The sequence below is a fragment of the Thunnus albacares genome, chromosome 1 (genome assembly GCF_914725855.1).
Source record: "Thunnus albacares chromosome 1, fThuAlb1.1, whole genome shotgun sequence".
Classification (NCBI taxonomy): Eukaryota; Metazoa; Chordata; class Actinopteri; order Scombriformes; family Scombridae; genus Thunnus; species Thunnus albacares.
The window spans coordinates 10,920,411-10,932,570 of record NC_058106.1 but is presented as its reverse complement, the minus strand read 5'-3'; the positions used below and the strand labels follow the sequence as shown (position 1 = coordinate 10,932,570).

Genomic DNA, 12,160 nt, shown 5'->3' with positions numbered 1-12,160 from the left:
TCACTGTCATGGCTATCGGAGAGGATTCATCCCTAATTCACCAAAGAGTTTATAAAGGTAGTAATGGGTTACTACAAGTCTTATTAACAAATGAATAATTATCTCCATACATATTTGTACATCCATGCACTGAGACAGTTTTTGGTAAATAACCCTTATTGAATAAAGTATGACAAAAAACATCAGACAGATGACAGCAGTGAGTTTACATATATTTTGCCTGTTTCATGACGTCTTGTCCTGAATCTTTACATATAAAAGCAATGTCAAAGTTGCCCAGCAGATGTCACCATTTTGACTGTATTAAATGCTTTGAAACAGCAAATCAGTGAATGATTCACTGCTTCAGAAAGCTTTGTTTCTCCCATCACTAATGCTGGCATGGAATTCCTGATCTCTGATAAACACTATATTTTCTCAAGATAACAAAGTAATTAACTTGTTATCTCAAGATAACGGCATTAAAAAAAATTATTGCAAACACAGCCATTCTTGGCTTCCGTAGAGGCGTTTAATCCCACGCTTTTCTTCAAAAGACAGAGTTTCAAATATGTGTTCTAGAGGATAATCCACTTCACTCATGATGGCAGTTACCTTCCAGGAGAAATGCACTTTCTGCTAACAGCTAACTACAAGCAAATGACGCCAATTTACTAAGCAAAAATAGCCAATCAAATAGCAGCGGGACAACAGGCAATCAGCCCCACTTGGCATCCAGTTTATGCCAGCTGCTTTTATCAGGTATAGAATGTAAGTTCTTTGCTTTTTATTGCCAAAGGCTTGCGTATTGTTGTACTCAAAGCATTTGTTGTTGCGAGAGTGAGGCTATTCCACATAGCAGCTTCTGGAGTCAAACACAGTTAAAAACACTCCTTTAAAACTATTGTATCAAACCACTGACCTCAAATTTTACAAATAATATTAAATAACAACAGCAATCAAGTATTTTATGTCATTCAGTAATATGGAATAATAAGTAATTAATTTTCTAAACTACTCAAGTGCCATTGAAACCACTTTTTTTCTGCACCCAGCAGGTGCAGCAGATGACCACGACCCGTCAACACTGCAGCAGATTAATGTGAAAACAGCCTTCATGTGTCAACCTCTGTACATACATTATCCTGCACGGTGAAGCTCAAACATCACAGTGAAGTAACAATGAGCAAAACACATTTTTGAGTAGAGGGGGACTTTAATAGCGCTGTGACACAAATCAGTGTCAAAGGGGCACTGCACCTGTTTTACACATGGGAGTATGCTTAGTCTGTGAAAACAGTGTATGATGTCTTCTGTGGTTCTGGACAGAGTTTTGTAAAGTCTGAGAAGATGTCATCAGGGCTATTTTCTTTTACAATAACAGAAAACCTGAGATCCAAACTGAGCATGGAGTTAGAGAGAGAGAGGCAGGCATCTTTCAGGCATGGGAAGCTACTGAGCTAAACTGAGGGGAGGAGATAGAGATGGACATTTACAAATCTGCTATCACAGGAATACTCATCACAGGATAAAAGTTTTGCGGGTCTTTGGTGGTCTATGTGAATCATAGGTTTATTACGCCCCCTACCGGTGATAAAGGGAGTCATATCATCTCGCGTTATCACCGCCTCTCCGGTAGGTGGCGGTAGTGTCCGTCATCGCTCTTCCTGCCGGCACCGGTAACAGAAAACAAACAGCCAGAAAACACAAACAATGGGCAAGAAGCATAAAAAACACAAGTCCGAAAAACACGGATATGAAGGTATTTAAGAAACAGATAGTTCAAGCATTTGTCAACCTGAGCTATTTAATGTTTTAATTTTCAATATATGTGCTGAAATAATCCGGTTTCGCGCTTGTTAGCCGTGCTAGCTGGTGACTTAGCTGCTAAGATAGCTACTGAGCTAAATTAGCTGTTTATTTTCCGCCTGTTTCTGTCTTGATGCTACAATTCGGTATGCACATAAGTTCAGCGATTTAACATTACAGCACGACGTTACATGTTGCTACAGTTTGATTGTAACGCTTGCTGTGTAACTTAGGTTAAGCTAAGTGTTAGCGGCTATTGTTTCTATGACTCCCATCTTCTGCTGTCAGCTGCAGTTAGCTCGATGATAATACGCTTGTCTTGTTGACTTGGTGGTCTGCAGAGTACGGAGAGAGGCCACTGAAGCTGGTGCTGAAAGTATCCGGGAACGAAGTGACGACGGGAAGCTCGAGTCGGGACACTTTTTACGACGAACAGCCGGCGGAGTATGACAAACCCAAGGACAAGAAGAAGAAAAAGAAGAAGGACAAAGAGAGGAGCTTTGGGTCACCAGAGGATGACCGAGGAAAGAAAAAGGTACCTGAAACACACTTTCTGCTACTTCTATATGAGAGAGTCAATGATGCTCTTTTGACTGTTTGAAATCAGTAGTCTGCATCAACATGTTTGCGTGACATCATATTTAAAGTTTGTTTTTTATAATGATAGATGACAAAGAAGAAGAAAGGCCAAGATGCAGATGGAGATGATGACCGGGAACAAAGCAGAACTCCTGTCCGTTCAGAGCTGGATAAACTGGAAGGTACAGAAATCCCACATCATGTCTTGTTTGAAGTTTGTTGTCACTTCTTCTCAGAGCTTTCCTTGACTTTTCTTTGTGTTGGTATTTAGCGGAGAAAGAGCAGACTCCTCTGCAGGAAGCTTTGAACCAACTCATCAGGCAGCTCCAAAGGTGCAGCATTGATCATTTATTGTTTGTCTGCTTACTTGTTATAGTTTTTTTTTTTTTAGCTGTTTATTGTATTATTAGCTGACCCCATGTGTTTTATAAATTGTGTTTTCTGTGTAGGAAAGACCCCAGTGCGTTTTTCACATTTCCGGTGACGGACCTTATTGCTCCCGGCTACTCCTCAATTATCAAGCGTCCTATGGACTTCAGCACAATGAAGGACAAAGTGAAGAAAGAGTGCTATCAGTCGTTGGATGAACTCAAGGTACATATATATATATACTTCTGCACTGCACACAGATGTTATAGTGCATGTCAAATAATCGCACAAAAGGGTAAACTAAAATAAATGCAACATGGAAGAGGTTGATAGTGGATAGCATTTCAGTCAAAATAAAATCTCAAAATTTTACTAAAGTCAAGAAAGGGCAAGTTTTAAATCTGTGTGTATGTAGGGCCAAATGTGCATCTAGCACCAACTATGCTATGAGTGTTGGTCAGCTGATGTCAAGCAGTCAATCAAGCAGTGCCCCCAAAACCATAGTGTACTCCAAGGCATAAGGTTTGTGTCCTCAGTGCATTTTGTTTCATAACTGCTGTTTTTTGTCAAGTGTTTGACGTGTGATATGTCGTTGATGCAGGTTGATTTCAGGATCATGTGTGAAAACGCCATGATTTACAACAAACCTGAAACCATCTACCATAAAGCTGCTCGGAAACTGTTACACTCTGGGATGAAGATCTTAAGCCAGGTATGAAACTGAAGATTCAGGACAAGTTCTTTAAAAGAATAAATTGTAGCCGTGTTTATTTTGGAACAATGTATCAGTTTTTATGATAAATAGTGAGAGAGACCCTTCAATCCGGATGGTATTTACTGTATTTATAAGTTTGTGGTAACATTATTCAACTTCTGCACTCATTCAGCAGAATGTAGCAGTGCTGTTAAATGACCTTGCTTTTGCTGTACTGCAACAGATGGGGGCAGCAGATAGCTTCAAATGATCCTCATACAGTATCATCACCAACCAGTTTATAGGCATGTTTGTCTCCTATGATTCAACTGTCTTTCCTTATCCTGAGTGGAAAAAATAAATAACTTCCCATTGTCTTTCCTATAGGAGAGGCTGGAGAGCCTGAAGCAGAGCATAGAATTCATGTCCGGCCTCGACCCTTCAACCAAACTGCCGGGGAAGACTGAGGAACAAGGGAGTACCAGCCTGGACCAGAAAAAAGAGGGACCTACAACCACAGACGCCAGCGAACGCTCCCAGACACCCAGCACACCCAGGTCCTTCAACCTGCTGACTTGTTTCCTTAAGTCACCATCTTAACGTAGCGTAACATAGGTGATATCTCAGAGATCTCTCACAGATGTGTCAGTCCAGAAATGGATAAATGCCCTCCCTGATCTTGAACAAATGAGTTTTTTTTTTTTTTAATTAGTCCATTAACTACAGTTTCCAGCTTTCCTGCTAAATCACATGTTTTAAAATCTGAAATGAAAGCTGGAATTATAAGTTACACATCAATAACGTTAAGATAAAGATACCTAACGAGAACTAAAAACGTGGCATGTTGATGGAAACATTTTCCCACTCTGTCAGTACACAGTGTCAATTTCTGTGAGCTTGTTTTCCTCTGCAGTGAATCAGCTTTCCACTGTAGAGCTTTGAGAATGTGAGGAATGCCTTACAGCATGCCGTGTCTTGTTTTCTCTCGTGGCTGTGCATCTTTGAAATCAGTGTACTGTTGCCCAGTGATGTAACACAATCTGACAATTAAAATCACGTGTTGCTCGTGATTCACCATCAGAGGAACAGCCGAGAAACACCTCCACTCCGCTGGCTTCCATTCAACCACCTTTTACCTTTGTGTCTCACAAAAGAAGATATTGTGTAAAAACATTTTGATGGCTTTCATTGACATCAGCACAACGCTTACCGGTAGATCATCTGAAGAATGACACAAGAACGTAGGCGTTTAATGAACGGAAGCGCTCACGCAGATTGCAGTGTCTCATAATGTGTGCATGCTTCCTTTTCTTGCCACAAAGCAAAAACCTTTTCATTCATGGTCAGAGTGTCTCATCTGTCGTCTTTCAATTTGTGTTTCCTTTACAGACAGGACAAAGACTCCAAGGACGAAGCGGCAAAGGCAGAGAAAGAGCTTGAGGAAATCCGCAAGGTCATTGAGGAGTCTGGAGGAAAGCTGTCCAACAGAGTGCTGCAGTGTGATGTGAGGAACCAGAGTTAAACTCTGGATTTTTCCCTTTTAAACGGACATATCCATCATTAAAAACATGATGACACCCATTCTTTCAGAGTGATGGCAGGAAATGTTGAGAAAATATGAATCCTTTTCTTTTATCCTAATAGAGGGTCTGTTGTTTTAAGGGTTTTAAACTATTAAGTCAGAGCGGCGACACATACAACCAAATCAGTTCTCATACTAAAAAAAATTTCCTGTCACTGACTCCTAGTTCACAATTTCTTTTTGTTGTGTAGTTGGAGTTTGCGAGGCGGAAGGCTGACGGCTCCACCACTCTGGCTATTCTCAACCCAGCAGATCTTTCAGCAGGAGGTAAATCCATCTGGGACATTAATAGAGCTTAATAATAAGTCCATTATAAGTTGACCATCAACAAGCTGCTATTATGATAATCAATTCATTTTTAATAAAAAGTTTGACATTCAATTTAACTTGAGGAAAAAGTCTTTTCTTTTTAAAGAAAAATGTGAATATTTGCTGATTTTCCCAGTTAAAAGTGAATATCTTTGGATATCTCGGACAAAATTGTAGATGTTACCTTGGATTCTGAGACATTTTTCACCATTTTCAGACATTTTATAGACTAAATGATAAGTCAGTTAATTGAAGAAATAATCAGCAGACTAATCAATGATGAAATGAATTATTAGTTGCAACCCTAGTCTGTATATTGGAAAAGAAAATGAGTTTGATGCAGAAGTTTTTGAAGTTGGTAAAATGAGTTTCCCGTTGCAGATGTGGGTTACTGTCCCGTGAAGCTGGGCATGATGTCCAATCGACTGCAGAGCGGTGTGAACACTCTGCAGGGCTTCAGGGAGGACAAGAGGAACAGGATCACTCCAGGTACTGGACTACGCTGAATGAATGAGTGAAAAGACCCGATATCTGATCTCTCCTCTCTGCTGGTTCGGTGGTAATGAGCTGTCTGTTTGTCATACACGTCCCCCAGTGTCCTACATGAACTACGGGCCGTTCACCTCTTACGCACCCACCTACGACTCCAGCTTTGCTAACATCAGCAAGGAGGATTCTGACCTCATCTACGCCTTCTATGGAGAGGAGTCCAGTCAGCAGAGCTCAGACAGGTATGTACAGTATGACGAGGAACGCACCCCAGCTCCGTGGCATTCACACAAAACGTCACTTCAGGCATTCCTGGCTGATTACTCTCCAGATGTTTCTCTTTTTGCACTGAGTTTAGTCAGTCTGCAGGATGTCAGCTGTCAGCTGTAGACTGAGCTTCAAACTGACTACAACCCATCAATTCTTACACTTTGGTCTCAACAGGACTGTCATTACAGAGGCAGCAACAGCAGCTGTACTTGGTCGTGCTCGTGTAATTATGTCCCTGAACGGCATCCCCCTCAGTTATTGCCTTCTTCACTGCATTACACCATTCTGCTGTAGCAGAAGTAAAACTCTTGTTAGTGTGCTACGATGCTCACTACTGTATTTCTGCCCTTTGGCCGCTTGTAATGGTGATCGAGCAAGTGCCACTTATTCTTTGACAGAATATATATATATTGCTCTGGATACATGTCAGCCAAAGGTAAGAAATCTACTGAAAGAAAACAATAGAGAAAGATTTAAACACTTTTCTCTATGCTGCAGTGTCCAAAAAGCATAAAAGTGAATGAACAGCTCCAGTCAACTTTCTCTGGCAGTCAGTCTAATCTTTTAAACAGATGTATTAAGTAACAACATAGAAACGCTTTGTTACTGGTGTTATTTGAATTAAACACAAGTTTTTGTCTTTCAGATTTTTCACATGTATTTTACTACATTTTTGAACTACAATAAATCTTTGGAAACATTTAGTTTGTGAGAGGCCGTCAAGGGACATGTATTGTGTGTATGTGGCTTCACTGTATGTGTTCTGCTTTTTTTATTGTATCAGTTGAGTCATAACAGCGGAAAGCACTTATTTATTTAGTTTACTCTGTTGTTAGGTCAATGCGTGGTCATTGTCTGTTGTGTCGTCGATTCAGTCCTTCATTTCTCTTCATGGAGCAGCATTGACCTTTGTTTTCCAGTGTGTGAAAATGTGTAATTAATTGTTAGCTGCATATGTCTCCGTCTCACAGTGTGTAGGAGGTTCAGCAAGTGTCAGCAGAGTCGATATCGACTTCTCATTATTCTTAGCCTGCGAATGATTGTTGTTGTTTTTTTTTTAACCCTGCTGCTTAGAAAACAAGTGGTAAATGTTTGTGTGTTTGCAGCATGTCAGAGTTCCTGACCAAATCAGACGAGTACGTATACAAGCTGGCAGACAATCTTCTGGATGCAATGACGAACGGAGAACATTCAAAAACCCTGAAGGACACTCAGCCAGTAAGCACCTACTGTGATGTCTTTACTACTTAGTTTAGCAACACAGGACAGAAACAAAAAGAGTATCAGTTGACTGAATGGATTGTTTTTTTTCCAGCAGGTGGAAGAGCCAGCAAATACACAAGAGGACAAGGATGACATGGAGGTGAGAGATGAAAAGATCTGGAGCTAAATTCCAGATCCAAACCTGCTCTGCCCCCCCCCCCCCCCCCCCCCCCCCCCCCATGATAAATAGCTTCTGTACTTTGTGTCTCACATTACAGTAGAAATGGAAATGATATCAAGTTCATAATGTGAGATATCAGCGTGCGCTATGTAACACAAAACCACAGCCATTCACCCTCATGAGTGTTTGATGTGATGTGTGAGCTCCCGTCATGCCGTTGTTTGGTGCAGAGCACGTGTTCTTGCATTACACCTCGTGTGTGGATACTTTTCATTTCATTTTGTCATCATAGATGGCTTTTGCAGATGGTTGCTGCATCAACCAGCTGTGTCAACATAGCAGGGGCCTGCCTGTAGCTGCGATCCATCCACGCATGGAAAGAACATTTCCCCTCTAAACACAGCGGTGCAACTCGCTCAAGGCCCCCGCTTTTTTGGAGAGGCCTGTGTTTTCTTTCAGTGCCCGCTGGCTGCGCGGCTGAATCGCTCCTCAGAGCAGCGGAGGAAACCGAAGTCGAGGCCCCTCCATCAGGCACACAGCAACCCTCTGTCCTGGCTGTTTGCTGTTCTTGGCCGCTCTCCAGTTTACTCTCATCCCCTGCTCGGGTGTTGCAGCTTTTCATTACGTTTGATTTTATTGGAGCGAAGAAGCGGCGTGACTAAAGAGGCTTCAAAAGGCCTAGATGTTCCGTCTGAGCGTCAGCTGTCTAGTGTGGAATGTATTTTTCTAATCTGACTAAACACGTTGTTCTCCCCCCCACCCCACCCCCCAATCTCTTGTAGGTAGCTGAACCCGAAGCAACCAGCTGTAACAGGCTCGACTTCCTGCGCCCTGCTGCAGGCCTGCAGGAGGCTGAGGAGCTGTCTGGGGGTAAAACTGCCAACAAATTTAGTTTGTTACATTTAGGGCTGCAACTAATTACAGATTTATCAAAGTTTGAAGTGATCTTTTTGGGTGCTTTTGTTATACCTTGATTGGATAGCTGACAGGAAATGAGTGGAGGAAAAGATGGTGATAAACATGCAACAAAAACTCCAGCCAGACACAAACAAGGGATGTTGTGTTTAATGGCCCGCACCCTAACCCCTTACAATAATCTATCAGTAATTCCGTCAATTAATCAATCCTTTAGTATAAAATATTGGAAAGTAGTTAACAATGCTCAGATAAACTTTCCTGGAGCACAAAGTGATGACTTTAAATTTCTTTTTTTCTGACCAACAGTCCAAAACCCCCAAATATTTAACTTAACAATAAACACAGAAAATCAGGAAAATCCTCACAGAACATGTTTGGCATCTTTGCTTGAACAATGACATAAAATGATGTATGATCAAGCTTTTCACTTCTTGCAGCTGTAGTTACATTGCATATCCAAGTAGTCTCATAGTTTTGCATTAGAGTGTAAACCAGCCACATATAGATGAAAATATACAAGAATTAAGGGAAACTGCACACATCAAATGGCTCATTGCCTCCTCAGTTCAGAATCTGACAGTAAAACCAAAACAACTCCACAATAATTAACTTTTTAATGAAACATCACAAATTTGACAGACAAGCAGAACACTGATATCTGAATGTTTGTGCTTTTTGTGTCTCAAAGGAAACAAAGTAATTCCTAATAACTCTCTACTATAATGGTATTTCTATTGAAGTAATTACAAAAAAGAAAGCTCTCATTGGAAGCAGTTAGATGGGCCATTTAGCACTCAGCATCCCATTATCTGTCCTCTTAAATCCTTCTAACAGCTCAAAGTTTTTTTTTCTCTCCCTCTTCTCTCTCAGCACTCTGATATTAATGAAGCAAAAAAAGAGAAAACCAGTCTGAGTCAGGGTCTATAAAGAATGAATGTGAGAGGAAGTACCAACTGTGTGTGTGTGTGTGGTCTTTCTCTCTCCCGTCATAGAGGCCCTGCACATCCAGCAGAAACTGGACGAGACTACAAAGCTCCTGCGTGACTTGCAGGAAGCACAGAAGGAGCGTCTGAGTGCCAAGCAACCACCTAACATGATCTGCTTGCTGGCCCCGACTACCAAAGAGCTGGATTTGGGTAAGAAGCCCCTATGCATGGCCCCCTTTGTTCCCCCCCTCACTGAAGCCGTGGCCAGCTGTAGACCTCTAACAACACTTCATTTACCTCTTTAGTTCCCAGATACACAGATGTGGTTTGTCTTTTAGCTTTCAGCAACATTGAGGATTCTGTACTAGGAAAAACTAGCATGAAAGTAGTAAAGGGATATTTTAAAAAGTCACATTATTACTATAAAAACTATGATGTGAAGCCTTTTGTCTGCCTACCTATGATTGACCCCAGCTGCCTCTTTGAATTGAATTATCCTCTCCCCTGGGAATAAAAGAAGACAAACTCATATAATTTCCTGTTGTCTTGATCACATTTCCTCTGGACTCCTCTCGTCTGCAGCTGAGAAGGTGACAGGGAACTTGGCCGCGCTGACTAGCCAAGTGGCCCCATGTGACGTCAGCAGCGTCTACGGCATCAGGAAGGCCATGGGCGTCGCTCTACCTCCTGAATCCTTCATAGACCTCACCACAGGTAACCACCTGACTGCACCAACAGCTTAACTTTTGATTCAGTGTTACATGTTGAAAGCAGTAAGGCAAAGACATATTAGAGTTGTGAAATAAATAAATATACTAACATATCTGCACTCCTAGTATTACATAAAAGTTTTCTAAAATCTACTTTCATCTACTTTAAGTTCTAAACTTGACCTTACAAATATTGTACAATTCAACTAGAGCATAGCACATCTAATATTAATACTTCTTGTTTGCAGTGCAGGAGATGGCTGAACCAATGGAGACCTTGTCATGTTGTCAAGATGCAGTTCCTGTTGCGGCTGTATAATGAAACTCCAACCACCCACACAGTTTAATAACATAAATTTTGTACAAAAGGTGCTTTTTGTGTGACATTTGTATGCATTTCAATCAATAAACCTCTTTTTTTTAAAAAACAAAACAAAACCTTGGCTGTTGTGAATCATAGAAAGGCAAACCACAGACTTAGGAAAACATTTATTACATTCTTTAACTGTACAAAATTCAATGTCACATTTGTTCACATAAAGGCCAATGTATTATGTAACCACAGTTACAGACAAGATGATGTTCATGGTAAGGCCACAAGACTAATCAAGTTTTCAGAGGCACAGAGAATGATCCAGATCAATTCAGGTGATTACCTGAGCTGGAGCCAGAAAAACATTCACAGCAGGCAGGATGTTGGATCATACACACACACACACACACACAGACTTAAGGACACTAAGGAGAGTGTCACAGGTTTCCCCTCATTGCAGCATATATGCAGACAGGCAGCTGAAGACATGATAATTGAATTATTGTCTGTGCAGAATAAAGAAACAGATGGCATAGACAGCACATGGATTTATGTATTTCCTCCTGAAATGAAGCAAATGACGTATATGTATTAAATAGTTGTTGCACAGCTGGAACCTAAAAGATGTTTAAAAAAAATTGTGACACTGGAACCTAAACCTATGGGGCTCTAATGGTTATCAGAGATGTGTGACAATATAGTAACTTAATTATTTGAATTTGGCAGGAAGTGAAACTACTTTTAGTTATCTGAAGATTCAGCCTGTTTGTGACATTGAAACAGCTCAACATGTGTCTTGCTCATTACACAGTAACAGAGCAGAGTGTCCACCTCTTCTCTAACAGGAAAACCTGATGGGTTTCAAAATATGATCCAAACAGAATCTATTGTTTTGTTTTTAAAGGACACAAGAGGTCTTCAAAAATGACACGGCTGTATTTGGCATTAGTACGATACACGTTTTTCTATCACAAACAACATCTAAGTTAAAGACAGAAAAAAGTACAAAAGTGACGGATCACTGGACAGATATGTGTTGGTGAATAGAAAAAGATGTTGATTGTACGTACTGACCATCCCTCCAGAAACGACACATGCCACATGCTGATCTGTCCGACAGGTCCCGAGTACAAAGTGTTGATTCAATGTGACGTCCACACACAGCGAGGCAGCAGTTCCTTTCAGCATTTTTATTCAGCGATATCACAGGAGCGCAGCTGTAGTACAGTCAGGTCTGTCTCAACAAGACGTGCAGGAGTCTGTAAACTCTTGACTTGTGTACATGAGTCTCTCTCCAGTCCTGTTGGCTGCGGCCACTTGGCCTCAGCTCAGCCCCATACCTTGCTGCTTGCTCATGTCGGTACACACAAAGAAGGTTTTCAGCTCCCCTTTCCCCTTGACGTTGATTAATCCTCGACAATCACACGAGTAGCCCAGCTTGTGCAGCACGTCAGATGTTTCCTCTGTCACCTGGAAATAGACACGGAGGACGTAACGCACACCTGCAGCTGATTAGACTTTGAAATTTCATCATAAAAGCCAAATGACATAGTCCCAAATCTGCTGTGAGACCATCCTTGCAGCAAAAGAAACTCCTGACTTTCCTTAATGAATACATGTATCAATTTACAACTTTAATATGGCAGCATAATCGCTATGGTAATATTACAGTTTGGGAATAATGCCATTATGTGAGGCTGAACTGATTTAACTCAAGTTAAAGCATAATTCGCTTTCAATCCACAGAGCAATAAGGTGCTATTGCATGGGAAAAACCAACAAAATGTTCATTTTATGAGATGCTCCTTTGACTGTCAAAATATGAGAAA

At 41.1% G+C, this 12,160-nt stretch overlaps 2 protein-coding genes across 5 annotated transcripts in view; one reads left to right on the top strand and one right to left on the bottom strand.

Moving 5' to 3' along the window:
• Positions 1-1,602: 1,602 nt before the first annotated feature.
• brd7 (bromodomain containing 7) lies at positions 1,603-11,244 on the top strand. Of its 2 annotated transcripts, none has more exons than XM_044377200.1 (17): positions 1,603-1,741; positions 2,130-2,323; positions 2,456-2,549; positions 2,639-2,699; positions 2,817-2,961; positions 3,338-3,448; positions 3,818-3,987; positions 4,820-4,934; positions 5,204-5,279; positions 5,703-5,810; positions 5,917-6,052; positions 7,187-7,298; positions 7,396-7,443; positions 8,247-8,334; positions 9,375-9,518; positions 9,891-10,022; positions 10,267-11,244. In XM_044377200.1, exons 1-17 carry the CDS (start codon positions 1,693-1,695, stop codon positions 10,335-10,337), a joined length of 1,854 nt encoding a protein of 617 aa, XP_044233135.1. In that variant the 5' UTR covers positions 1,603-1,692; the 3' UTR covers positions 10,338-11,244. The 2 variants fall into 2 exon arrangements, with proteins under 2 accessions (XP_044233135.1, XP_044233217.1); XM_044377282.1 differs by lacking the exon at positions 1,603-1,741 and adding an exon at positions 1,859-1,934.
• Positions 10,493-12,160, bottom strand: part of adcy7 (adenylate cyclase 7) — a 61,794-nt gene continuing 60,126 nt past the window's right edge. For all 3 annotated transcript variants that reach the window (XM_044376908.1, XM_044377068.1, XM_044376988.1), the window contains one exon: positions 10,493-11,801. In XM_044376908.1, coding sequence (XP_044232843.1) covers positions 11,655-11,801 — 147 coding nt within the window. In that variant the 3' untranslated portion in view covers positions 10,493-11,654. The remainder of the gene's footprint in view (positions 11,802-12,160) is intronic.

Bases quoted from the DNA above. Each gene is read 5' to 3' on its own strand.
- brd7 (XM_044377200.1), top strand. From the start codon at position 1,693: ATGGGCAAGAAGCATAAAAAACACAAGTCCGAAAAACACGGATATGAA. The intron at 1,742-2,129 runs GTATTTAAGAAA...GGTGGTCTGCAG, and splicing joins CGAAAAACACGGATATGAAG to AGTACGGAGAGAGGCCACTG. The intron at 5,280-5,702 runs GTAAATCCATCT...TTCCCGTTGCAG, and splicing joins AGCAGATCTTTCAGCAGGAG to ATGTGGGTTACTGTCCCGTG.